At 47.3% G+C, this 25,232-nt stretch overlaps 1 protein-coding gene across 2 annotated transcripts in view; it reads left to right on the top strand.

Annotated features, from left to right (window-relative positions):
- The window catches only part of DFNA5 (deafness, autosomal dominant 5), an 89,341-nt gene extending 65,729 nt beyond the window's left edge, over positions 1 to 23,612 (top strand). For both annotated transcript variants that reach the window (XM_011970606.1, XM_011970615.1), the window contains 7 exons: positions 3,058 to 3,229; positions 4,903 to 5,023; positions 11,846 to 12,010; positions 14,036 to 14,163; positions 15,929 to 16,121; positions 19,201 to 19,274; positions 22,727 to 23,612. In XM_011970606.1, the coding sequence (XP_011825996.1) occupies positions 3,058 to 3,229; positions 4,903 to 5,023; positions 11,846 to 12,010; positions 14,036 to 14,163; positions 15,929 to 16,121; positions 19,201 to 19,274; positions 22,727 to 22,957 (1,084 nt within the window). In that variant the 3' untranslated portion in view covers positions 22,958 to 23,612. The remainder of the gene's footprint in view (positions 1 to 3,057; positions 3,230 to 4,902; positions 5,024 to 11,845; positions 12,011 to 14,035; positions 14,164 to 15,928; positions 16,122 to 19,200; positions 19,275 to 22,726) is intronic.
- Positions 23,613 to 25,232: the final 1,620 nt, after the last annotated feature.

The following is a 25,232-nucleotide window of genomic DNA, read 5'->3' as shown; positions in this document are numbered from 1 at the left end:
ATTCATTCAAGCAAATAGAGGGGAAAACCCCACAAGTTTTATTTACTCATTTATTCCAGAAATATTTCCTGAGCTCTTCCTATACACTAGGCACTGATCCTGGCCCTGAGATATGCAGTCAATAGGATGGCACACTCGCCATCTCCACAGGGTTTATATTCTCCATGGGGGAGGCAGGCCAGGAGCAGATGAAGGAATGAGCTAGAAAAATATCCGATGGAAATGTGGTCTCCGGAGAAGTGATCTTAGGGTGTGATAGCATGATGGGGGTGCAGGGAACGCTTCCCCAAGGAGGTGACCAGTGAGTCAGTGAAATGTGGCTGTCAGGGAACGCGTGCCGAGGCCTCGGGGTGGGCACACAACTGGCGTTTTTAAGGCATAGTGAGAAGGCTGGAAGGTAAAGTCAACAGGGGGCAGGGCAGATCACACGGGGCCTGGGAGAGCAGTGGACATGGGATATAGCCATCCAAGGCTTTGAAGAAGGGAGTGATGTGGAAAAGTACCTCTGACTCAATTCAGTGCCCCATAATTCCCACGCAGGGCATACACTGTGGCTTTGTTTTGTGAGCCTCACAGAGGGACACGGGAAGGTGGGTGGAGCCAGCCAGTGTTTGTGTGGCATTTAACTCTGTGCTTGGCACACCGCAATGGCTCACTGCATGCGTCTCATCTAAACCCTGACGCAACCCCATGAGGAGGGGGGCCCTGTTACTAACAGTTCATCCACGAGGAAACCTAGGTGCAGAGGTGGTTCTTCACTGGGCTTGCCCAGTGGGACGGCAGAGCCGAGATCTGAACCCCAGGCCTGCAGGCTCCAAGGTCCCCGTTTCCCATTCCTTCCTGGAAATGGAGTCTCTGGGCAGCTTTGTGGTTGTTATCAGTCTATTTTTATCATGTGTGAGACACTGTTATAATTTGAATTTCCTTAACCAGTACTAAGATTGAACCCGTTTTTCCTACGTCTTATCTATTTTTTATTGTGGTAAAATAGATGAGACAAACATTTACTGTTGTAACCATTTTTAAGTGTAAAATTCAGTGGCATTAAATATATTCACCCTGTTGTGCCGTCATCTCTACTCTCCACTTCTAGAACTTCTTCATCACCTCAAATAGGAACTCTGCAGCCATCAGGCAGTGACTCTCCTTCTCCCGCCCTGCAGCCCCGGTAAACTCCAATCTGCTTTCTGTCATTATGAATTTGCCTATTCCAGATATTTCATATGAGGAACCATACAATCAATATTGTTCATTTGTCCCTGGAGTATGTCACTTGGCATAATGTCTTCAAGGTTCACCCATGTTGCAGCAGATGTCAGAACTTCACTTCTGTGTTTTTGGAGACGGAGTTTCGCTCTTGTTGCCCAGGCTGGAGTGCAGTGGCATCATCTTGGCTCACTGCAACCTCCACCTCCCAGGTTCTAGCGATTCTCCTGCCTCAGCCTCCTGGGTAGCTGGGACTACAGGCATGCGCCACTACGCCTGGCTAATTTTGTATTTTTAGTAGAGACAGGGTTTCTCCATGTGGGTCAGGCTGGTCTCGAACTCCTGACCTCAGGTGATCTGCCTGCCTTTGCCTCCCAAAGTGCTGGGATTACAGGCATAAGCCACTGTGCCCGGCCCAACTTCATACTTTTTATGGCTATATGATACCTCATTATATGACTATAGCATATTTTGTTTCTCCATTCATCTGTTGATGGATGTGCGAGTTGTTTCTACTCTGGGCAGGTGATTACACTGAGATGGGACTTTCCTAGCTACTCACGCCAGTTCCAGGGCTACTTTCTGAAGCCCAGAGAATCGGAGTCTGTCTAGGATGGGTGACCCAGCACGTGTGTGGTCAGGGATGGGTGCTGAGCTTTTCAAGGTAATTAACCTCTTAAAAAAATACCAGCATGGATACCATAATTTTTCTTGTGCTGTCACCAACTCTAATTTGGTTCTTTTCCTGTCCATTTCATAGAATCATAGCATTGTATGAGATCTCCAGAGAAGTTATTTCATCATTTGCTTCTAAGCATGAAATCACCTCCTGTAAATAAACATTTAGTCTGTTCTTGAAAGTTTGTAGAATTTTAAGTGGCTGGGTGGGAGCCCCAAATCTCTGCTGAGTGACTCTGGACAGGCCATGCATAACCAGCCTCAGTTTCCCCATGTGTAAAAAGACATCGAGCCCCTTCTAAGAGATGAAACATCTTTCCTAGACAGGTTAAGAAGTTTCCTCTTAGTTCAGATCTAATTTCCTTCTGGCTACTCGTACTTTAGGCCTATTCCTTTCTCCATGAGAAGCAATTGGTCACCATTCCTCCCATCATAATCCTGTGTTCCCTGGGCCACGGCTGTGATGTCTGACATCCCTCAGCTCTGATTAAAGAACAAAGTGGAGTTCCCAGGGCCTAAGGCACATGGATTCAGTTTCCTTCCTGGTTAGTTTTCTTTTCTTTTCCACTTTTTTTTTGTTTTGTTTTGTTTTGTTTTTGAGATGGAGTCTTGCTCTATTGCTCTGGCTGGAGTGCAATGGCACGATCTCAGTTCATTGTAACCTCCGCCTCCCAGGTTCAAGTGATTCTTGTGCCTCAGCCTCCTGAGTAGCTAGGATTACAGGCGTGCACCACCACGCCTGGCTAATTTTTGAATTTTTGGTAGAGACAGGGTTTCACCATGTTGGCCAGGCTGGTCTCGAACTCCTGATCTCAAGTAATCTGCCTGCCTCAGCCTCCCAAAGTGCTGGGATTACAGATGTGAGCCACCGCACCTGGCCCTAGTTGATTTTCTTTTCTTCTCCTTGACAACGGGTGCTGCTGTTTGACTGAAAGCCCCCTTCCCTCTAGCATCTAGCCTGGGCCGCCAGAGGCCCGGCAGCTCTGAGGTGGCCTCAAGAGAGTTTGGTTTATGCCTTTCCAGGTGACCTGTCCCCTCTTTCATCACCAGGAAATCAGCAAAGCCTCGCTGTCACCTGCTCACTCCTCAGCTGCCTGCTGTGCAAGAGGAAATTCACACGACCCCAGTGTCCCCTGAGGCACTAGGCCACTCACAGCCATTTTTCTTTTTCAGAACAATAAATCTGAGAAACCCTGTGCTCCAGCAGGTGCTGGAGGGAAGGAATGAGGTCCTGTGTGTTTTGACACAGAAGATCACGACGGTGCAGAAGTGTGTGATCTCTGAGCACACGCAGGTCGAGGAGAAGTGTGGTGGCATCGTGGGCATCCAGACCAAGACGGTGCAGGTGCGTGCGGCTGGGCTGCCCTGTGGTCACGGCTGGGCAGTCATGGAGACCTTGGTCGGGGGCCTCTTTGGGTGGTGTCTTCATTAGTCAGGACTCTTTCTGTAGCAAGTTAACAGAAACCCAACTCACACTGGCTTAAACGAGCAAGAGTGTATTGGCTCGTGTAGCTGAAACACTTGGGGAAATTGGCTCCAGTCACTGCTGGATCCAGGCCTTGAGGATATAGGGAGCCACTTTCCGTGGGTCGATCCCCTCTCGGATGGGCTGTCCCTACGGTGCTGGCAGCTCCAGGCTTGCTTCTGATTTGCTGCAACTCCAGGTGTGAGGGGGCCTAGGACCCAGTCTCACCAGACCACCCCGGGATGTGTTCATTCCTGAATCAGGGCAGGGCCGCAGGCATTCGAATGGGCCAGGCAGGCCGGTGTCAGATGCTTTCCCTGTGGGCGGCAGATGTTTCCGCCAAGAAAAATGGACACCAGGCACTGACCAGGCCAAATGCAAGAGAATCCCTAGAGCCTCTCAGAGCCGGGGCTCTCACAGTGATTACTTGGAATTAGCTGCTACAAATCCTTTGTGGGTTGAGTTAGGGCAGGTAAGATCTAGCTATCTCTACATAGATTCTTCTGGATTAAGTTATTGACAGTCTTACCAAGCTGATCCATGAGCCAGTACTAAACTTCAATGGACTAGGTGGCTGTCAACCCCAAACTCTTTCTCCTCCAGCTTGCCATGGTGGCTGATATTTTCTTAGAGATTGACTTCTTGGGATGACTTTTGGCTTTTTCTAAGGAACCCTGAAAGTTGTATTTGGAAGGAGCTGGAGGTAGAGGTCTGGGGCCAGCACTCTTGCTGGGGTGGGGCTGGATAGCAGCAGCGAGGGAGGTGCCGATGGAAGATGGCTCAGGCTGGCCCTGCCGGTGCTCCTGCCACAGTCACTTCCTGCCAGAGTTTTGGAGCCTTTGAGAGTCAGGAGGCCGGCTGCCATTTCTCTACCCAAAGCAACACACTCTGACCAGGATCAAGCTGCTAAGAAAAGTTCTCTGATTGCCAGTGTTTGGCCAACAAATAGATTCTCATCTTCCTCTCACCAGGACATCGTGGGAAGGGGTCCTGTTTGTGAGAGCATTTAAAGGCGGGAGCTTTGGTGCCTAACTTCTTGGCATTTCCTGCCTCTCCTCCCTGCAGCCTCTCCCCACTTCCGTCTCTGTTCCTGGTTTTATCAGCACTGTGCACCATCTACAGGGGTCCGGAGTGATATGCATGGGGCAGGGGGCCCTCTCAGCTGGGTTCTCCCAGTCCAACTTTGCTACTGTTTAAGGTTTTCATTAGGATTTCAGTTGTTTCCATTATCTGTGATGGAGGGAACTGGGAGGTGATCTTATGTATCGTATGATCTTTGCACAGCACTGTAGACCTAACTTCACTGTATCCCACACTCTGGAATCTCGCTTTGATGCCACCAAGTTGGCCATTTACTTGGGAATATGTGTAGTGATGCCAACAAAGATTGAATCCCCCATCCCCCATGCTGGCTGGCTCCTCTGTTCCACTCAGTTCTGTGGACATTGCTCAGCATCTGTTATGTGCAAGACATGAGGCTGGCTGCAGTGGGGAACAGAGCAGCAGGGAGAGCCCGAGTGCACAGGTGGGAGTGTGTGCGCTTTTGCCCACAGGTGTCAGCGACGGAGGATGGGAATGTCACCAAGGACTCCAGCGTGGTGCTGGAGATCCCAGCTGCCACCACCATTGCCTACGGTGTCATTGAGTTATACGTGAAACTGGACGGCCAGTTCGGTGAGTGCCACCTCCTATGGTGCTGAGGGATCCCCAGCGGAGGGACTCGACTGCTTTGCAGAGGACTCGACTGCTTTGGAGACTGTGGGAAGAGAGGGAAAGAGGTCTGAAGAGGACAGACTGTCCCATGACATGGTCCCTGGACATGTGGGCTGTACTAGGGGAGAGGCGTGGTGAGGGATGCCTGGAGCAATGCCACCCTCTCCCCCAGCATTGGTGTGGGGTGAGTTCCACCAGCATGGTAGAGGGCTGGGCTGTGCCCTCTGGGCATCAACCTGGGCTCTGCGTCAGACACACTGGGCATCAACCCTGGTGCCATGATGTCCTGCGAGGTCTCAGGCAAGTTGCTGAATCTTGCTGAGTCTTGGCTTCCCCGTCCCTGGAAGGTGAAGGGCATTTCTTCACAGGGCTGTGTGAAGATTTAATGAGATGAGGCCTATGAAGCGCCTGGCACAGTGGCCATTTATTAACTCCTCCACCTTTGCTATTAATAGCATTATCACTATTATTGTTATCTCACCTCCTTTCCCCAAGTACGAAGCCAGACATGCTGAACTTGACTTTCCTCTGCTGATCACGAGTGTGTTCAAAGCGCGGAGACCTTGCCGTTGTCAGGGAAGAAATTCCAAGCTTCGGTTCAATGAGTGTCTGCTCATTTTAGGTGCTCACAGCCCCTTCCCTCCTCATGTTCCCAATGAGAAGAGGTTGTGTTCACTCATGAAAGCAGTGTGACCGCTCCTTAGGGACATAAGTGGGTAAATGTAACATAATAAATCGTGAAGTTTTTTAGGTATGACAATGGTATTATAGTTATATTTATAAAAATGAGTCATCCTGTCTTTGAGAGATGTACACTGAAACATTCACGAATGAAATGGTAAGATGTCTGTGGTTTGCTTCAAAAATAATGTGAGTGGAGCATAAAGGGTGTGAGCGTGGGCAGCTGCTGAGGGAAGGAGGTGTGGCTGAGAGGGGACAGTGGCTGAAGCTGGCCGATGGGCACATGCTAGTTCACGCTCCTCCTCTCTATTCCTGTGCAGTTTGACATTTTCTGTAACAGCAGTTTTTAAAAGTGCCGTGATAGACCATGCACATGCCTGCTGCTGCCTCCCGCTCCTCCCCCATTTGTGGAAGGGGGGGCAGTCTCCCGCGAGACAGCTCCTGCCCTCGCTAAGCCCACACGAGTCACGATGCCATTCAGCGACCACTAGAGGGACTCGAACAGAGCGCTTAGTGTCCTCCTGTGCTGCTGTCCACAAGCTGAAGGGTGTTTGAGGATCCCTAGGAGAAACAGGCGAGGCACAGAAAGAGTGCACGGAGCCTCCCTCTCTCATTCTGCAAATGAAGCAGCCTGCATTTTAGGGTGGTGAAATGATTTATCTAAGGTGACAGAAAGAGAAAGTGTCAGTTTGAAGCAATTGGTCAAAGACGTCGGTCAGGGACCAAGAAATGCTGAGAATACCTTCCTTGAGGCCCACAGTTCCAAATTTGTGTCCTCTGGGGCATTTTCCTTATTATTGTCATCTTACTCTTTCTCTTTGAAAAGACTTGTCTTCCAAAAAAATTGCATCATGAAGATGATCAAATTGTTCTTCTAGTCTCTGTTATCTGTATGTGGTAAGTAGGGTCACCACCTGCACTTTTGGGGTTCTAGCCCCCTTACGTCTGCCTTGGTGGTCCTGTTCAGTCTTACTGATGGCCAGCGGTGAATGTGTCACTTCCCCGTAGCTTACTGAGGTATGATTGACACACAAAAACTATGTATGTTTAAGATGTCCAAGCGATGATTCAATAGACATGGACATTGTGACGGGATTACTACTGAGTCAAGCTAATGAACACATCCATCACCCAGCATAGTTACCCTTTGCATGTGTGTGGTGAGGACACTTATTGTCCACCCTCTCAGCAAGTCTCAAGTAAACACTGCAGTACTATTGGCTACAATCACCAGGCTAAATCCCCAGAACTTACCAGCTTACAACTGGAGGTTTGCATGCTTTGACATCTCCCCATTTCTCCCAGAGCCTAGTGCCTGGCAACCACCATTCTATCCCCTGCTTCTGTGAGTTCAGCTTTTTTCAGTTCCATGTACAAGAAAGACCATGTAGTATGCGTCTTTCTGTGCCTGGGTGATTTCACTTAGCATACTGTCCTCTGGGTTCATCCAGGTTGGCACAAATGACAGGCTTTCCTTTTTTTTCGTGGCCAAAGAGTATTCCATTGTGCCAATACATCCTTTTCTTTATCTATTCGTCCATCAACAGGCAGTTATGTTATTTCTGTATCTTGGCTATAGTGAAGGATGTGTCACTTCTGTAAGGCCTTCTGAAATCTTGGTACACACCTGAGGATGCCCATGAATGCTCTGCGGACCCTTCGGTGGCGGGGACCCAGACCTGGGCTGCCACTCTAGGCGGTGGTCCCCATGCGAGCTTCCTCCTGTTTGTCCCAGGAGGTGACCAGACCCTGCCCTGACGCAGCTCTGTCGGGGTGGCCTTTCTTTCTCAGATGGGGTTTGAAAGACACAGCCTTGTCTGGCAGGGCTCTCCTGTTTGCATTTCAATTTCAGGCTTTTATCTTTTCCAGCTTCCGTTGTCTTTGAAAATAAACTCCTCTTTGTGCTGCTGAGAAGAGGTACCCTGGGGATATCTCGGCCTTCCCTTGGCTCGTTCCCTGCTCTGGCCTAGGAGGCAGCTCCGTGGCTCCTTCCTATGACAGCTTGGTGGTCAGGCGATCGTTCTGGGTGACTCACTGCCTGATTTTAAACCAGTTCTGCTATTTCTTTTCTTTTTTTGCCCATCTATTTCCTGTTGCTTTTGCTACAGAATGTTCTGATACAGCTTCATAGACATAAACCTGCAGTGCTTGGAAGGGCCCTTGAGAAGACATGCCTGCCCTCTCTCCCTACCTTCCTGGTGGGATTGCATTTGACAGGGATCCTGGTCGTCTTTTGAAAACTCGAAGGGAGGCAGACTCCATCTGCATCCTGGCCAGGTGCTTCAGCCATGCCAGCTGCAACGAGACCCCTTCCTTCACCCACATCTCCCCTCTCGGGAGACACTTGCGCCCAATCAGAAACACCCTTTCATCCTCTTGACCTTCCGCCTTGCATTTTTATACATCTTGGCATTTGCTGGTGTCCTTCAGCACCAACTTCCAATTGAATGCCTTGTGGGCATGAACCTGTGTTTCCCACGCTGCACCTGAATCTGTGCACATCTCCCCACTGGCCCTAACACCATCTCCTTGCTTCCCCACCTCGCTTTCCTTAAAGACAGGGCCTTGCTCTGTGACCGAGGCTAGAGTACAGTGGCGGGATAATAGCTCACTGCAACCTTGAACTCTGGGCTCAAGCAGTCTTCCCACCTTGGCCTCCCAAGCAGCCGGGACTGCAGGGGCTCTGCCACAGACTCGCAACTGGCTACTCTGATTATTTCCTGTTTCATCCTAGCAGTGTAGCTAATGGGATTGTTTTAAAATTGATCACTTCACTCACCTGCTCAGAGACCCTTCTGTGGCTCTCTGTCCTAAGAATGCAGTCTGCACCATGTCACACCTTATGGGCCAGCCCAGCATGGGTCTCATGCCTTCCCTCTGGTCACAGCGCCACTTGCCCCGTGATCTCACTGAGGTCTGGGGCATACCACGCCCTCTCCCACCCCCAGGCCTGCTGCGCCTCTCTCTGGGCATGCTCTCTGCCTCTTTTGCTCCTGCCCAACCATCAGATGGCTTTTCTGGTTCTCCTTCCCTGTGATGGGGTTCAGGACATGCAACCCTAAGATATTTTAAAGTGAAGGAATTTGAAAAGATGACAGAAGCAGGAAGGTCACTGTGACCTTCCCCTCACCCTTCTCCCTGTAGCAGGTCATGAAACTTCGGAAGGGTTTTCCAACCTTCCCCTGACACAGGTTACAGACCCTCAGCGGAGAGGTGCCCTCGCTCTGCCTGGAGGAAAGAAGCAGCCGTGTCTCCAGACACAGGACACAGAGAGGTGAAGAGACAGGCCTTGCTGAGTTCCCAGATGAATGGCCTTTCCATCATATGCTCTGCCCTGCCACATTTCTCCACCACTGTCCCTCAAACCTAGCGTAAAAGTACTCAGCTTTAACTATTTCTTCACATGTTCATTTCTTATGAAGGCTTCCATGTCATGTAAAACTGCTATTCAGTAAACTTGCATGCTTTTCTCGATTTTTTTTTTTTTTTTTTTAGACAGAGTTGCACTCTTGTTGCCCAGGCTGGAGTACAATGGCACGATCTTGGCTTACTGCAACCTCTGCCTTCTGGGTTCAAGCGCTTCTCCTGCCTCAGCCTCCCGAGTAGCTGGGATTACAGGCGTTCACCACCACCCCAGCTAATTTTGTATTTTTAGTAAAGACGGGTTTTCTCCATGTTGGTCAGGCTGGTCTCGAACTCCCGACCTCAGGTGATCCACCTGCCTCGGGCTCCCAGTGTTGGGATTATAGGTGTGAGCCACCGTGCCTGGCCTCTCTTGTTAATCTGTCTGTTGTGATAGCGACCTCAGTCTTGAACCTAGCGTGAGCAGAAGGGAAGACGTTTTTCCTCCCCTCCACCCGCTGGCCACTCTGGCCTCAGCCCTGGTCAACCCGTCCCCACTCTTAACCACACTCATCGTCAAGGCCTGGTTTGTAGTCCTTTGTATCTGTGGCTGTGAGCACAGGGCCTGGTATAGGGGATTTTAAAGATTTACATTGTTGCATATTTGCTGGCTGGCTGGGGATGGATAGATGAAAAGAATGAATGAATTGGTAGCGTCCTCAGGAGCTGTGCATGGATGAAGGTGAGAGTGTGGTTGGCGCTGTGGATTCTTAAAATGCCAGTTGGTTCCACGTTATTTTGGGGACCTGGCAGGGCTTCTGGCAGAATCTGAGGCTGTGTGAATGGTCAAGGCTCCTGCCCTCAGGGAACAAAGTTATGACTTAGGTGCTGGTTCACACTCTGCACCCCAGTGGCTAAGTGCAAAGTGTGGAGGAGCAGGGGCACCCTGAATGCTAGTGAGTGTGGGCCAGTTGGGTAAAGCCAGGGATTGTTTCCTTTGTCTTTAGACGGCCATTCTTCTTTTCTTTTCCATTCTGTCTTTATGAGCATCATTAATGCCCACAAGCAAATGAAAATATGTGCTAATACTCATGCCTTCTACATTTCAGCAAATACGGTGCCCTGCCACATTTTTATTCCATAGCCTTTGCTTACGTACACAAGTTAGTAAATAGAATCATATAGAAAACCCTAATTCTTGAGCTCACTTACTGTTTCTGCTTAGTAAGGACATACTAAATTACATTTTTATCTACACCTTAGATACCTTAGCTGGGTTCTCAAATTTGGAAGTGTTTGAGAAAACATTTCTTTGCTTTTTTTTTTTTTTTTGAGACAGGGTCTCGCTCTGTTGCCCAGGCTGGAGTGTGGTGGTGCGATCTTGGCTCACTGCAACCTCCGCCTCCAGGCCTCAAAGGATCCTCCTACCTTAGCCTCCAGAGTAGCTAGGATTACAGGCGTGCGTGACCACGCCCAGCTTATTTTAAATTTTTTTGTAGAGACGGGGTCTCGCTATGTTGCTGCTCTCAAACTCCTGAGCTCAAGCAGTCTGCCTGCCTCAGCCTCCCAAAGTGTTGGCATTACAGGCGTGAGCCACCATGCCTGGCCCTTTTTATTATTTAAAAAACTTTATTGCCTAGAGCGGTGGCTCACACCTGTAATCCCAGCAATTTGGGAGGCTAAGGCAGGTGGATCACTTGAGGTCAGCCTGGCCAACATGGTGAAACCCCCCGTCTCTACTAAAAATACAAAAATTAGCCAGGTGTGGTGGCAGGCGCCTATAATACCAGCTACTCGGGAGAGTGAGAGAGGAGAATCGCTTGGACCCAGGAAACGGAGATTGTAGTAAGCCGAGATTGCACCACTGCACTCCAGCCTGGATGACAGAGCAAGACTCCTCAAAAAAACAAAAAACCACCAAAACAAAAAAACCTTTTTATTATGGACATTTCCCACATGTTCAAAAGTAGAGATAATAAGGTAGTGAGCTCCCATGTGCCCACCATCCAGCTTCAGTGACTAGGGCAATTCATGTTTTAGCCATAACTTCACCATCTCCTTCCTCTCCTGCTGGATTATTTTGAAGCAAATCCTAGGCATTATATTGTTTCATCTATAAATATTTTAGTACCTTGAAATATGGCTTTTGAAAAAAGACTAGTTTTGCCTTCATAGAAATAGATTCATAGAGAATGTATTCTTTTGTGTTTGCCATTTTTCACTCAACATGTTTGTGAAATTCATTCATGTAACTGCAGACATCAGTATTTCACTTTTTATTGCTGTGTATTATTCCATGTATTCATACAGAAACACTGATTTCTTAAAAACATACTCATATAACTACTTGGCCACCTAAATGTATTGGCAATAATTTTTAAATATGATCAGTGTTCAGATTTTCCTAGTTGTTTTATGCATGTCAGGTTTCATTTGTCTGTTTAGAATCAGTTTGTTCAAATCAGGATAAAATAATATTTCCAATGTTTTAAGGATTGCATCTGGCCTGTTCACAGACTATGTATTAGGGAGCTTTATGTAAGAACAGCCATTTCTCTATTTGTTGGAAATGGTTGGGCTTTTGGTCAAGCAACATAGTGTGTGTAGGGATCGAGTTTTATGGGGAAGATGGATGGGTCTTCTGCTGCACTCTAAGTTAGGTCTAAGGTGTGCCATCAAGGCTGGGCTGACCCTGTCCAGACTTGTTGGCACATCTTAGACTCAACTTTACGTAACTTGTCCTCTTCTTCTGCCCTACAGAGTTCTGCCTTCTCCGAGGGAAACAAGGTGGCTTCGAGAACAAGAGGAGAATTGACTCTGTCTACCTGGACCCCCTGGTCTTTCGAGAGTTTGCATTCATAGACATGCCAGATGCTGCACATGGGATATCTTCCCAGGATGGACCATTAAGTGTTTTAAAGCAAGGTATTGCTAGTAGGGCAGGAGTGGACAGTTGGCCCATTGAGCTCTGTATCCCAAGAGGTGGTTTGGCCTTCAGCATCAGTGACCCCTCAGTGACTCACAGAAAACATGAGAAGAGAGGTGATGCCACCGAGGCCCAGTCCACTTGGCAGGACTCACCTCGGTTGGATCTTAGGGAGCCCCAGGTTGTGGGTGCTGTATTTTAGGAAGGGAGGGGAGAATGACCCTCCACGGGGCAGGGGTTGGAGACTGAGGTAGTCAGGGGCTTGGCATTTTTCTTTCATTGTAAGCACAGAAGCCCTGTTGACTACTAAGAATAGCTCATCAGCTGTGAGGATGGAGAACCCAAGTTTTGCATCTGTTTTGTTATATTCTGGGCTTCATTGTCAAGACAAGCAACGCTTTGTCAGCCTTGCAAAATGCTCTCTTGGAGGCTCTTTGTCCACATGGCATGGGCTGCATGGCGCCAAAGAGGAAGAGGGGCCATGCCCAGGATGTGCCTGCAGCAATTCCTTTTGCTCCTCACAGCGTATGGTGCTTTAGAAAGCTGGTTTCTTTTGTGGGGGGTGTGGGGGCGCAGCGTACAGGAGGAGATAGGCAAGGAAAAGGGGACACAAATAGGTGAGAGCTTAGCACAAAGAGCTAGGAACCGCTCAAGTTAGGGTTAGGGTTAGGGTCGCTCTGGCTTGGAGGGTAAGCACAGAAGCCCTGGTGACTACATCCGTGGAGCTTTGATGAGTCCCAAACCAGGGGATGCTTTTGTAGCAAAAATGTCAATATTTGAAGAAAAGACAACAAAGGCCCAATTTTAACATAAGGCTTTCCTATCCTGGCTTCCTTGAGATGGATAAGTGGGTACAATTTTCAGCTGCCACTTAAAGGATTTTGTCATTGTGGGTTAGAACCACAACACAGTGGCCCTACAGCCACTGGGAGCAGAAGGCAGTCCCGTGCTGCAGCTTCCTTCTGTCCTGCCCACAGGCCCACCCTTTGAGTTGGCCTTTCTGGTCAGCCAGGGTGCAGTGGGAGCTGGATGTGCCAGACAGGAGGAGGGTGGGGGCTGCCTGGTCTTTGTACCCTCAGAGACTGGACCGACCAGGACAGCTTCTGTCTTCAGGCTGGGACTGGCAAAGACATAGTTGTTTGTATAGCAGAGTTTTCAAATATGTTGGTTACTGACGTTCTGTGTTCCTCTGTGTGGGGCTTTATACAACTGCTAGTTGGAATTCTCCATCCTCATGGGTGGTACACTGATGTATTAGTGTGCATCCCTGCATATGAAACCTTTATCAAATCTTTAAAAATAAAATCTCCACTAGACTTAATTTACAGGAAGCTTGAGTATCTTACCCCCTCCCCAAAACAAAAAACAAAACAAAAAAAAACACCAAAAAAAGAAGAAAGGAAAAGAGATTCTAAGGAGAGAGGCCCCTAAGCATCCTGCAGAGGCAACAGCTTTGGGGACTCAGTGCTCAGCTTGAGGACTTGTGAAGCAGCACAGGATAGAAAAAGAATAGCTGTGCTTGCGATGAAAATAGGGTGCCAGCCCTTTTAAAAGTGGGCATTAAATATTAAAGGATAGAAAATCTGCAATGTACTACAAGAAAGGACATGAAAAATAATGTATTTTGGAATTTGTATGGCTCTAAAGCATTGTAAAAGCACTGACTTATGTTTAGTAATTCAGCTTTGATAATTTACTTCTAGAGAAATCATGCTAAAGAGGAATTTAAATGACTTTTCCAGAAAATAATTGATTAGACTTAATGTTTAGTGAGTCATCAGAGAAGAGTGAAGCTTGAAATACAAAACTTGGCTTCCCTCTCTCTCCTCCCTCCCTCCCTTTGGTTATTGAAAAATATGCAGGGTGGTGTGTAACTTGATGTTTATTTCTGAGTTCCATGACTGGCAATGCAGCTGGGAATATCCATGAAAGAACTGATGATTAGCTATAAAAAGCAGGAACTGCTGTCCGATGTCGTGAGATGTGCATCGTGGTCATGAGACTTGGGTGTGCTTTCTTATCAGTGACCCCGCTCCTGGAGAGGAATTTCCATCCCTTTGTGGAGCTGCCTGAGCCACAACAGACAGCTTTGAGTGACATCTTCCAGGCAGTCCTGTTTGATGATGAACTACTCATGGTCCTGGAACCAGTGGTGAGCCCCGGGACATCTCAAGGCAGTGTTTTCACCAGGGTTTTCTGGAACAGGGGATGGGCTAGACCTCCTGGGGCAAGGCATTGCGGCAGGATGGAATTGTGTTAAAGGTTCCCCCACCTCCTTTTCTCCCTACAGCTGTCTCTTTTCTGACTCTTGGGTCCTGCGTTTTCTAAGTGCAGACAGGTAGTTGGCCTCAGGGGTAGAGGGAGGGAGGTGTTAGTTTCCTAGGGCTGCCTCAACAAAACTGAGGGCTTAAAAAACCAGCAATTTATTCTCATCGTTCTGGAGCCTGGAAGTCCAAAATCTAGGTGTCTGCAGGGCCACACTTCCCCCAGAGGATCTAGGAGAGAATTCTGCCTTGTCTCCTCCAGCTGCAGATGGCTCCTAGTGTTCTTGGCTTCAGGCAGCAGCACTCCAGCCTCTGCTCTGTCTCCACATGGGCTTCCCCTCTGTGTGTTTCTGTGTCTTCTCCTTTACTGTCTGTTATAAAGACACCATCATTGGATTTAGGGTCCACCCTAATCTAGGATGATCTCATTTGGATTTCCTTACTTTAATTACATCTGCAAAGACTAAGGTTCCAGGTAACATATGCTGGGGGCCGCTACTCAGACCACTGCAGGGGGTTGTGTGGTAGAATCTAGCAAGTCAACCTGTTTCATTTAGAACAGAGAAATAGGCTTTTGCACTGTTCTGTTTTGCAGCAGAAGGATATCCGGGAGGTCAGATTCCTTAAGTCAACTCTTAGTTGTGCAAATGCTGAGAGCCACACAAGCTGCCAACCCTCCAGCCACCCAGATTCTGCGTCCTCCCTTTCTTAAGGCTGAGGCTTTATAAATCTGATTTTGACTCTAGTTTTGTTTTTTGTTCTTTTGTTTTTCTATTCTATTATGCAGGGAGTTTGAAGAACTGATTTAATGCTTTATGGTTTCCAGGGGAGTGTTCATATTATTTTTCCTTCTTGAAATGAGATTGTGCCGAAAGAGCCTGGGTATCAGTGATGGAACCTGTTACTGAAACAGCCCCACGGACCAGGATATTTGCATTCTAGAGGGTGGGGAGCTCAGTTCCAGGCAGAACAGTTTCAAAAAGCCCACTGACTTCTACTTCCAAAAATAACTTCTTCCAAGAGCAAAATGTCAGGCCAGCACCCTGTGGAGAGAGCCTCAGCTGCCCTGTCAGATGCTGGAGAAGCAAGCTGTCTGGATGGTGGCGAGGGTGGGGTCCAGCTTTCAGATGACCGGCTCTGGACACCAAGGCTGTGGGTGGTGCAGAATTGGCAGGGTGGTCCTAGCTAACTGGCTCTCCAGCAGGATCGCCTCACTACACAGCAGGCCCTGTGGAGGCAGACGCAGCTGCCCAGTGCCCGGTGGGAACGTGGCCGGGGGCTGGAGCGCCTAGCTTAACACTTGAGAACCAAGACAGGACAATGCTTATACATCGCCCTCCCCAGTTGTGTGTGTAACCACTTGTTTCTGGTCCCTGGCACTACCTGACAGACCCTGCCCTAGAAGGTTCTAGGCCACAGTTCCAGCAAGTACCCACCCACCCTCGCGAGCCAGGTTCAGCTTACTGTCCCTTCAGTGAAATGTAGCCCCACGGATGAGCAATTTCAGAATGTAGAGAAGAGCTGCGGGTGGTACTTTCCTTGGGGGACGGGTGTAAGGGCCGGGGCTTGTGTGTGCTGTGAGGAGAGGCCCCCGCTGTGACGCTTGATCTCCAGCTGTCATGACCATCCCCCTTCTTCTCCCCTGCCCTACAGTGTGATGACCTGGTCAGCGGCCTCTCGCCCCCAATGGCGGTGCTGGGGGAGCTGAAGCTCCAGCAGCAGCAGGACCTTGAGGCCTTCCTGCAGCTAGTGGGGTGCAGCTTACAGGGTGGGTGTCCAGGCCCCGAGGACACAGGCAGCAAGCAGCTCTTTATGACAGCCTACTTCCTGGTCAGTGCCCTCTCAGGTAAGGAGAAAAGGAGAAAATAAGAAAATGAAAGAAATGGCTGCTGCTGGCTTTAAAATGCTTTGCCTACTATCTATGCTCCTGGGGACACAGGGTGGTAACTGTGGAAGATCTGGTACATACAGGTCTCTCCCTTCCGGGACAGGGAGGATAAGAGGCAGGAGGCTGATGGGAAACCACAGACTCGAGAGCCTTTCCATCCAGCACAAGCCTCCCCACTCTCCCGGAGGGCCCTTCTCCCTCCTCCCCCAGGGAAGGCCACAGTGGGTGACCCCTTGCCAACAAAAACAAGCATCTCCCTGACAGGCTGTGGTTCACACTGGAGTCCCAGCAGAGCTGAGTGGCAGCGGCTTTCATTTGGCAACTGCTCTCCTCGAACATTTCAGTCCTTCTGATCTTCTTTGCAAACTTGTTATTCCCCACCCAGCGTGCCCCTGTCTGGGGCAAGGGGGCCACAGAGAGCATCCAACCATCCAATGTACTAGGCTGGGAGGCAGAGCTGTGGCTGGGCCCAGATCCATAGCTTCTGCACTGGTCCTGAAATGGCCTCCCAAGGGAGCAGCCATCCAGTTACTGTGGAACAATCTCTGCCACCTCTGTACCACTCCCATCAGGAACCTGCTATGCCAGAGCGCCTGTCAGGAGATGGGCATCCTTCACAAGGAAGCTGGGCTTCCTGTTCCCTCTCAGAAAAGCCAGTTGTGGCAAACCAGTCCCCACAGCTTCCCTTCATGGTGACACTAGTCAGGACACTTGGTTTCTGATACATTCAGGGTTCCTCCCCAGCACCACACAGAAACAGACCCAGTAATCTTCAGTTTTTAAAGAATTCATATACCCCATTACTTACTGCAGCATTTCTATCAATAGGCTGGATCAGTGATGCCAAGTAGGTAACACAGGGCCAGCATCATGAATGCACCACAGTCCCCTTCTACTTGAGCCTAGACACAGCATCAAATTCTCTGCAACTGGCTGGGTGTCGTGGCCCACATCTGCAATCCTAGCGTTTTGGGAGGCTGAGGTAGGAGGATCACTTGAGCCCAGGAATTCGAGACCAGCCTAGGCAACATGGCAAGACCTCATCTGTACAAAAGATAAATTAGCCAGGCAGGGTGGTGTGTATCTCTGTAGTCCCAGCTACTTGAGAGGCTGTGGAGGATCGCTTGAGCCCAGGAATTCAAGGCTGCAGTGAACTATGATCATGCCACTGCAGTCCAACTTGAAAAAAAATCTCTGCAAGTTTGCACACAGGCAGCAGGCTACTCAGTTGACACATGATATGAGACTGACTTGCTGTTTCTGAATTGGAAACTCAAAGGTAGTGAAATCTTTAGGTGCAGCTGGCAGTCTCTAAATTTTTCAACCAATCCTGCTCTTTTTTATTTCTCTGAACTGTGATCTCATTTGTATGTCAGTCCCAGCGGAGGCCAGGCTGGCATAGAGCCCTTCCATTTGTGCTTTTGCTAATCCTCAGCCCTTCTGAGTTGATTTTTTTTCCCTCTTAGTATAATCTTCTCTCCTTAGAAACCGAGGAAAGTGCTAGAATAGAAAATAGGGTGGTCTTAGGTCCTCACACCAGTTTCTGGCTAATAGCTGTTTTTAGCACTTCAGTCCCACATGTGACCTGTTTCCTGGGAAGCTTCCTCCACCACTTCGTAACCTTAAGCAAGTCAAAAGGTCTGAACTCCTTGGACCCTATTTGTAAAACAGAATTGGTATATGGAAGAGCAATCAAAATAATTTCAGTTCAAGAAACATTTAACAAGGTTAGACTATGTTTTAGGCACTGCTAGATAAATATCAAATCTTGGCCCTCCAGGAAATCAGAGTCAAGTAGTAAAATTGGTGGGTAAGCTTGCTAACTTAGATGCTGTTCTTTCATTCCTGTGCACCTAGCACCTAGTGTACCATGCTCAAGATAACGGCTAAATGAGTAATATGGGACTCAGGTATTTCCAAGAGTAAGGGATGAGGATGATGGCTACCTGGGTCCCCGGAGCCATCCTAGAAAGTGAAGGCAGGGCAGCAATGGCAGATGAGATGGCTGGGGACAGAGGCTCAGCTGGATACGCTAGGCCACATAGCTTTCCGTCTTCATCTTCCTGCTTTGGGGTAAGAGACTACTTGAGAAACTGTGGATTTTCTCTTCAGACAAATGCACACACATTTTGAATACCACATTAGGTTCTCTGGCAGGAGTATCCCCCTAGGTGCTGCCCCACACCCTTAGTAGCCTACACTCTCTCTTGAGAATGAGCCATGGTCCGTTGTACCCTCTGGGTCACACCTCAACAACACATTGCCTTTTTTAGGCTGCTAATACATGGTGGGAACAACTGAGTTCCTAACCAGTCCCTCAGCTTCCTGACTCAGCAGGTGACTCATTCTTTTTTGCCTTTTCAGCTCAAAGCTTGTACCCCCAAGGGATTGTGGTCCTTTTAGGAACTCTGGGAGGTGTTTAATATCCACTTTGAGTAACACTGACTTGGTATTCCGTTCCCTGGGGCTTGGCAAGGGCCCCTCTGGTGCAGCCCCTAGCCTGGCACAGCTCTGCTCCAACCTTTGTACTGTTGCCAGACTGCATTTTCCTCCCCAAAATGATTGGTGACAGGGATAGAGCCCTTTATAGTTTACACAGTACTCTGACATATGCAAAAACAAAACAACTATGTAAATGAGGAAACTGAAGCTCATAGAGGTGTACCTGAGGCTGCAGCCTGAATGCACGGAGGGGCTCAAATGTCACTCTTCTGTCACCAGATGGCAGGGTCTACTTTTCCATGCTGATTCCTTTCTTTCCCCCAGTCTGGGCAGTTCTTTCCATTTGGTAAGTCGAATGTCAAGGAGTATCCTCTGTGGAATGCAGAGCTGGCAGCTGGGTTCCTACATCTGTTTTCTACAAGGTCTTTGCTGCCCATTTAGCACCGTTCATTCACTTACTCAACAACTGCTGAGTACCTCCCCTGCCTGGCTGGTGGGAAAGTACTAAAATATAAGTTAGGTGCCATCCAGGGGCTGGCTCTGTTCCCATGGACTTGTTTTTTTGGACTGTGGCTGTGATTTTTGTCTCCTGCAGAAATGCCAGATAATGCAGCAGCTCTGCTGGGCACTTGCTGCAAACTCCAGATCATTCCCACACTGTGCCACTTGGTAAGTAACCTCCCAGATGGGACCTTAGAATGGATGGGAATGGGGAAATGATGAGGGGGTAGACATCCAACAGCCGATAAAACACCTCTAGCACTTCTCATCCACAACAGCTCTTCAAGATAGATTAAATAACTATTGCTATTAACCCCACTTTTATACACATCCCACCCCCTGGGAAGACTGAGACCCCGAGGGAAACGATTTGTCCAAATAACTTGTTAGCAGGTCCAGGACTCCATCCTTGTCTTTAGACTCCAAATCTTATACTTTTCCCATTGTTTGGAGAGAATTTTGGCCAAGGTTTGGTGTTACATTACAATAAAGGGGCCTGACACCATATTATTTGCAATGGCAGTTTTGTGCTGAGACTGGTTTGATTGAGCTGTGCAGCAGATTCGCCAGGGAGGTATCCAGGACTGATCTGTCCCAGCGAGACATAGCTTCTTTCATCCACTTTTAGGAGTATCGTTAGCTTGGTGCCCTTTGGAAATGTCATTATAAGAGCATGAGTTAGGTAATGATGAGCTTAGCCCTAGAGAGTTAAGGTTAAGCTTTTCCTTTTTCAATTATAGATTGAGCCATTAGTAGAAAGAACCACCAATACGTTGCCCTGAAGCCACCCTGATGGGGTAGCTAGTCTTGTGTAGCTTTTGCAGATGTTGCTCAGCCTGGGGCAGAGGACCTGAGCACACATGGTCTGACTATTTTAAGGCCTAATTACTAAAGTCCAAGGCCAACCTGCTATGTTGGCCCAAAGGATCGTCTTTCAGAGCTCTGCTGTCAGATCTGGGAAGCAGGTATTGGGGCAGACTGCCTAGATAGGACCCTGACATTTGGTACACATCTACTCTGGGAACACCGAGTAATGTGGTTGGTGCCTTTGTGCATAACAAAGACATCAGAAGACTATGCAGCATGGCATCATTCCAAGGAGCAGATCAGGTATCACTCACAACTGAAAGCTTCCACAGGCCCAGAGGAACCTGCATTCTTGTACACTGACTGCAAAAATGGAACTACTTGAAAATGTGCCAGCATGTGTGTCCTGGGCCAGCTGAGGGTAAAGGCTGGTGGCACAGTCTGGTTATGGAAACAATACATGTCATTATTCTAATTGTACGCAGTGACGAGCAAAACAACAGCTCTGCTTTCAGATCTCAGCTCCTCTTGCAGCAACTGAATGCTCAGCATTTACTAAGTTAGTCCTTCCTAAGTATTTACAGACTCATCAACTGCAACTGAAGCAGGTAAAAAAGAAAATCCTGCCAAGCCCATGTTATCTAACCCCTTCTCTGACAAACTCAGACCTAGCTGTCCTCCTCCCTGCAGATCAGCTCTAGGACATTTGTGTTACCCCCCAAGTTCTGCTCTGTTGGTGTTTCAAGAGCAGCAGCCAGAACACATTTGGAGTTTAGAATGGAAGGTATTCTGCTTCTGCACATCCTGCCTTTTGGCAGCTGCTCAACATAGTCAAAGACCTTGCTGGGTGTCTTCACATACCTCCCCTCAGATTTGCAATAGCTCTATTTAAGACATCAAGGTGTCTGCCTCCTCAAGGAATTTGAGTGTCATATTTCTTTAAGGGATTTACTTAAAACAGGGCACAAAATCTATCTGCAGCCCTGTCTTTTCTTGTCTAGTAGCCAGGGTAACTTTGAGAGGCTTTCTGAAGGGCTTTTGGGAGTACAGTGCCAGATACATTAACACATTTCCAAGAACTGGTGAAAGGGTGAGTTAGAATCAATAGCGAATGTTAACTTCACTCCACCACCCTCTGGGTCACTGTTACCCCCTTATACCTACAAATGCCTGTGGGCAAAGGGGGTGGTAGATATTTAGAGAAGAAAGCTGGATGCTGCGCAGCTGTCATCCGCCAGGTGTAAGGACAGGGAGCCTGCAATGCTGTTGACAGTCTCCAGCCTGCACCAGTGGGGCTCCTCCTCAAATCACTGGGGTGTGATGCTGTGCTTACAGAGCAGGTCTAATCTACTCTCTAAAGCACAATCAGTAGTTTGCAGTCTGAGCCTAATGGTAACGTTAAGCCTGTGGTTACATTGTGTGAGTTGTATTTGGCAAATCTACAAGGTTCGTGAGGCTGATTTTGATAATAAACACACAAGTACTTTTACATTCCAGTGAGTGCTACCCTTCAGTCACCTGGACAAGCTGCACGACTTTCAGGATAGTCACCACTGCTCAGGACATTTCTGGAATGTTTTCTTTTGGATTCCCTTCAGATTTCTTAAAATTCAGGCATATTTTCTAGGCTTATTTCATTTTTAATTTGAAATTTTACTACTTATATTATAATCAGATCTTGAATGCCTGTTTCAAAATGAAATCTACTGGCAAATTTTTAATTGCTGAAGATTTTCTTAAAAGTATTACAGGCACGGATCAAGACCCTAAAAGCAAATCAAATATTTCAAGTATGTGCTGAGCAGGTGGAACTAGAGCAGCATCCAAAGTGACCTCGGTGAAGAACACATTGAGTGTCTGCGTCATAGGCACGGCAGACGAGGTCCCTGCTCTCACGAGCAGCTTAGGGTTAAATAAGGGAAGGTGACTAAGTTTATGGATACAACATAATGGAGTAACATAAGGCTGAGTTCTGGGGTTGGGGGTAGATCGATGGAAAGGGATTGGGAAAGACCCTCGATGTGGCATTTCAGCTGACAACTGAGTGACGAGAAAGGGAGATCAATAGGGAAGTTTGGAAGAAGGAATAGCAAGGGAAAAGGTTCTTGAGGCAGGAAGGATAATTATAAACTATGGTACCTACCTTTGAGGAGTTCATGCAAATATATAAGAAGTTCTGATATCTTCAGTGAATCAGAAACTTGGCATACTGCATATATGAGCAAAGTACATTCTGACGTTTCTAATGTACTGGAGTTAATGGAACTAGTAGAAAGTTCGGAGAGTAAGGATTCAGACAGAGGACACCAGGCAAACGGGATAGAATCAGGCCTGAATCAAATATATCATGTTACACCTCAAGGGTTTTCCTGCTGTATTTGGGTAATTTAAAAAGCGACATAGTTGGCCAGGCGTGGTGGCTCATGTCTGTAATCCCAGCACTTTGGGAGGCCAAGGCGGGCGGATCACCTGAGGTCAGGAGATTGAGACCAGCCTGGCCAACATGGTGAAACCCGTCTCTACTAAAAATACAAAAATTAGCTGGGCGTGGTAGCGCGCCTGTAGTTCCAGCTACTTGGGAGGCTGAGGCAAAAGAATCGCTTAAACCCGGGAGGTAGAGGTTGCAGTGAGCCGAGATTGTGCCACTGCACTCCAGCCTGGATGACAGAGGAAGACTCTGTCTCAAAAAAAAAAAAAAAAAAAAAAAAAAGACATAGTTTTTTCCCCCAGAATTACCTACAAGTGCATTACTATCCAATGTGGATTTTTAAAGAACATTTTTAAAGTGAATTTGTTTAAATATGTCATTTCAGCTTCGTGTTCTGTCTGATGATGGAGTATCTGATCTTGAAGACCCAACCCTGGCTCCCCTGAAAGATACAGAAAGGTTTGGGATCGTGCAGCGCTTGTTTGCCTCAGCTGATATTAGCCTGGAGAGACTGAAGTCGTCTGTGAAAGCTGTCATTCTGAAGGACTCTAAAGTCTTCCCACTACTTTGTATAGCCCTGAATGGACTCTGTGCTTTAGGCAGAGAACATTCATGATGTCATATGTGAACTAGAAGTACGTGTTATTGGCCAAGGCTGAGTATTTTTCAGAATTGTTAAAGGTCACATGCACGTTAAAAGTTGACCAATGAAATGAATTTACAAAACAGTTTAAGAAGTGGTGACATTTTGCATTATGAATGACCCGACTTCTAGCCACCAGGTACTCTTTAAACAGTTTTCCTTATCAGAGGCCCTCCTGTGCTGGTGAGCCAGCATCTGAGTTAGGTTCCAGCACCTAAAGAGCTGGGAGGGCTGAGAATTCTTAGCATACATTCAGACTTTTTTTCTGCACAATAAGTCCATCTGTCACTTGCATTCCACTTTCTTTGTTATACAGAAAGAGTCTGACCCTTTAATCCAAAAGTTCTTTTTACATTGTGACTGCTGTGGGAAGGCAATTTCTCTACACACAAGAGGCTGCGTTTTGGATGTGATGTATGCTATTTGATGACTGAAAATGAAAATGAACTGTAAATGCTCCTAGAGTATATTCTTCTGCTAAACAAAATTAAACTTTAAAAAATCTAATAGTAACACACCCCTGCTTGGGACCCTAGCTATATGCATTTTATGTGACCTTGCCATGCTCTGGTGAACATACTATTTCTATGTCTAGCACATGTTGATTTCCTATTAAAGAAAACTTTGAACTGTGTCTATTTTGCTTTTTATTCTGTTTTGATGTTCTTCTATAAATAGCTTGGACTGGATCCCTGATTCCATAGACAGGATCTGAGCCACTGGGGATGAGGGGTAGCAGTTGTTGGAAACATATTATACAGCACCTATTTTTTCCCTGCAATATCATCCACTTATTCCCTTTCTTCCCTTCAGATTTTAATGTTAACAAGGAAGAATAAAACAAATAATCCTTTTGTCACCACTACTAAAAATGAGACTCTTTATGGAAATGCTTATATGTTGGGGGAGAGGCTATAAAGTGGCACATGGTGGCAGCAACTATACAGAAATGAACTTTATATACAAACTGGAAAGGAATATGCAAAAGTGAAAGCAATTGTGCTAAAATGGTGGCACTATACTGCCTTTTGTCTGATTTTCTGAAATAAGTAAAAAGAACAAACTGCAAACGAAGGTGTAATATGAATCTACTTGTGTAAAAAGATGTATATATGTTATCAATATGTATGGAAAATTTCATTTAAAGAGTTCACATGAAATCTAACGGTGGCTCTTTGGGGAGAGAGCGACTTAGAGGTTGAGACAAGAGGCAGAGAAAGACTTTTTACCTTTCTATTCCTGCGAGAATTCTGTATGTCCTATCCTCCAAATTAAGAAACAGACGAAAATGAAAGACTTCAGATCGAAAGAAGCCATCCCAACAAGTACCGAAAGTCTGGGTTACGTCAGTCAGGAATCTAGCTGTTTCACAACTGTTCTAAGACCAGCCAGTTGACATGCTGGATTGTGTTTTAAGAACTGGCTATTAAAAAGGAGGTAGCTTTAAGCAACTACAGTTGTTCCCAGCCTCCCATTACTGCCAGGCATCTTAGCAGACACCTGTAGGGATGTGGGTCCAACAAGGCTAGGTGTGCTAGGAGTGAGGTGGAATTGGGCTTCCAAAGGTTTAAAAATATTTAATGAGGAAGTTGGAGATATCATATTTGGAGGTTTCTAACTGATAATATCTCCAACTTCTTCCTCATTAAATGTTTTTTAAAAAGTGCCCCTATTGACATTAAGAACCATACTTTTTTTTTCATAATTAGATTTGCAAACAAGTCTATTAGCTCAGGACATCTGGAAAACAGTAAATAAAATGAATACTTCCTAGAATAGCACAGGACAGCCCCCTTAATTCTGATATTTCCATTCATAAGAGGACCACTTCTTCATAAATGGATGAAAGGAGTACCACTGACATAGCTAGTATTGTTGGTCCATTAATGACTCCTTAAATATGTCCAAGACCTAGTCCCTGGAACCCGTATGTTATTTTACATGGCAGAAAGGGACTTGGCAAATGCTTTTAAAGTTATGGACCTGACACGGACACATTATCCTGGATTATGTGGGTGGGCCCTTAAAGGAAAGAAGGCAGAAGAGACTGTGAGGGAGACTTGGCCCAAGAAAACGCAGGAAAGGTGAGGCCGATAGAAAGAATCTATGTGCCGGCCAGGCGCGGTGGCCTGTAATCATGCCTGTAATCCCAGCACTTTGGGAGGCTGAGGTGGGCGGATCATGAGGTCAAGAGATTGAGACCATCCTGGCCAACATGGTGAAACCCCATCTCTACTAAAAATACAAA

This window comes from Mandrillus leucophaeus, unplaced genomic scaffold, assembly GCF_000951045.1.
Source record: "Mandrillus leucophaeus isolate KB7577 unplaced genomic scaffold, Mleu.le_1.0 Scaffold1207, whole genome shotgun sequence".
NCBI lineage: Eukaryota > Metazoa > Chordata > Mammalia > Primates > Cercopithecidae > Mandrillus > Mandrillus leucophaeus.
The sequence above is the reverse complement of the archived record's forward strand: the minus strand, read 5'-3'. Positions and strand labels throughout refer to the sequence as shown.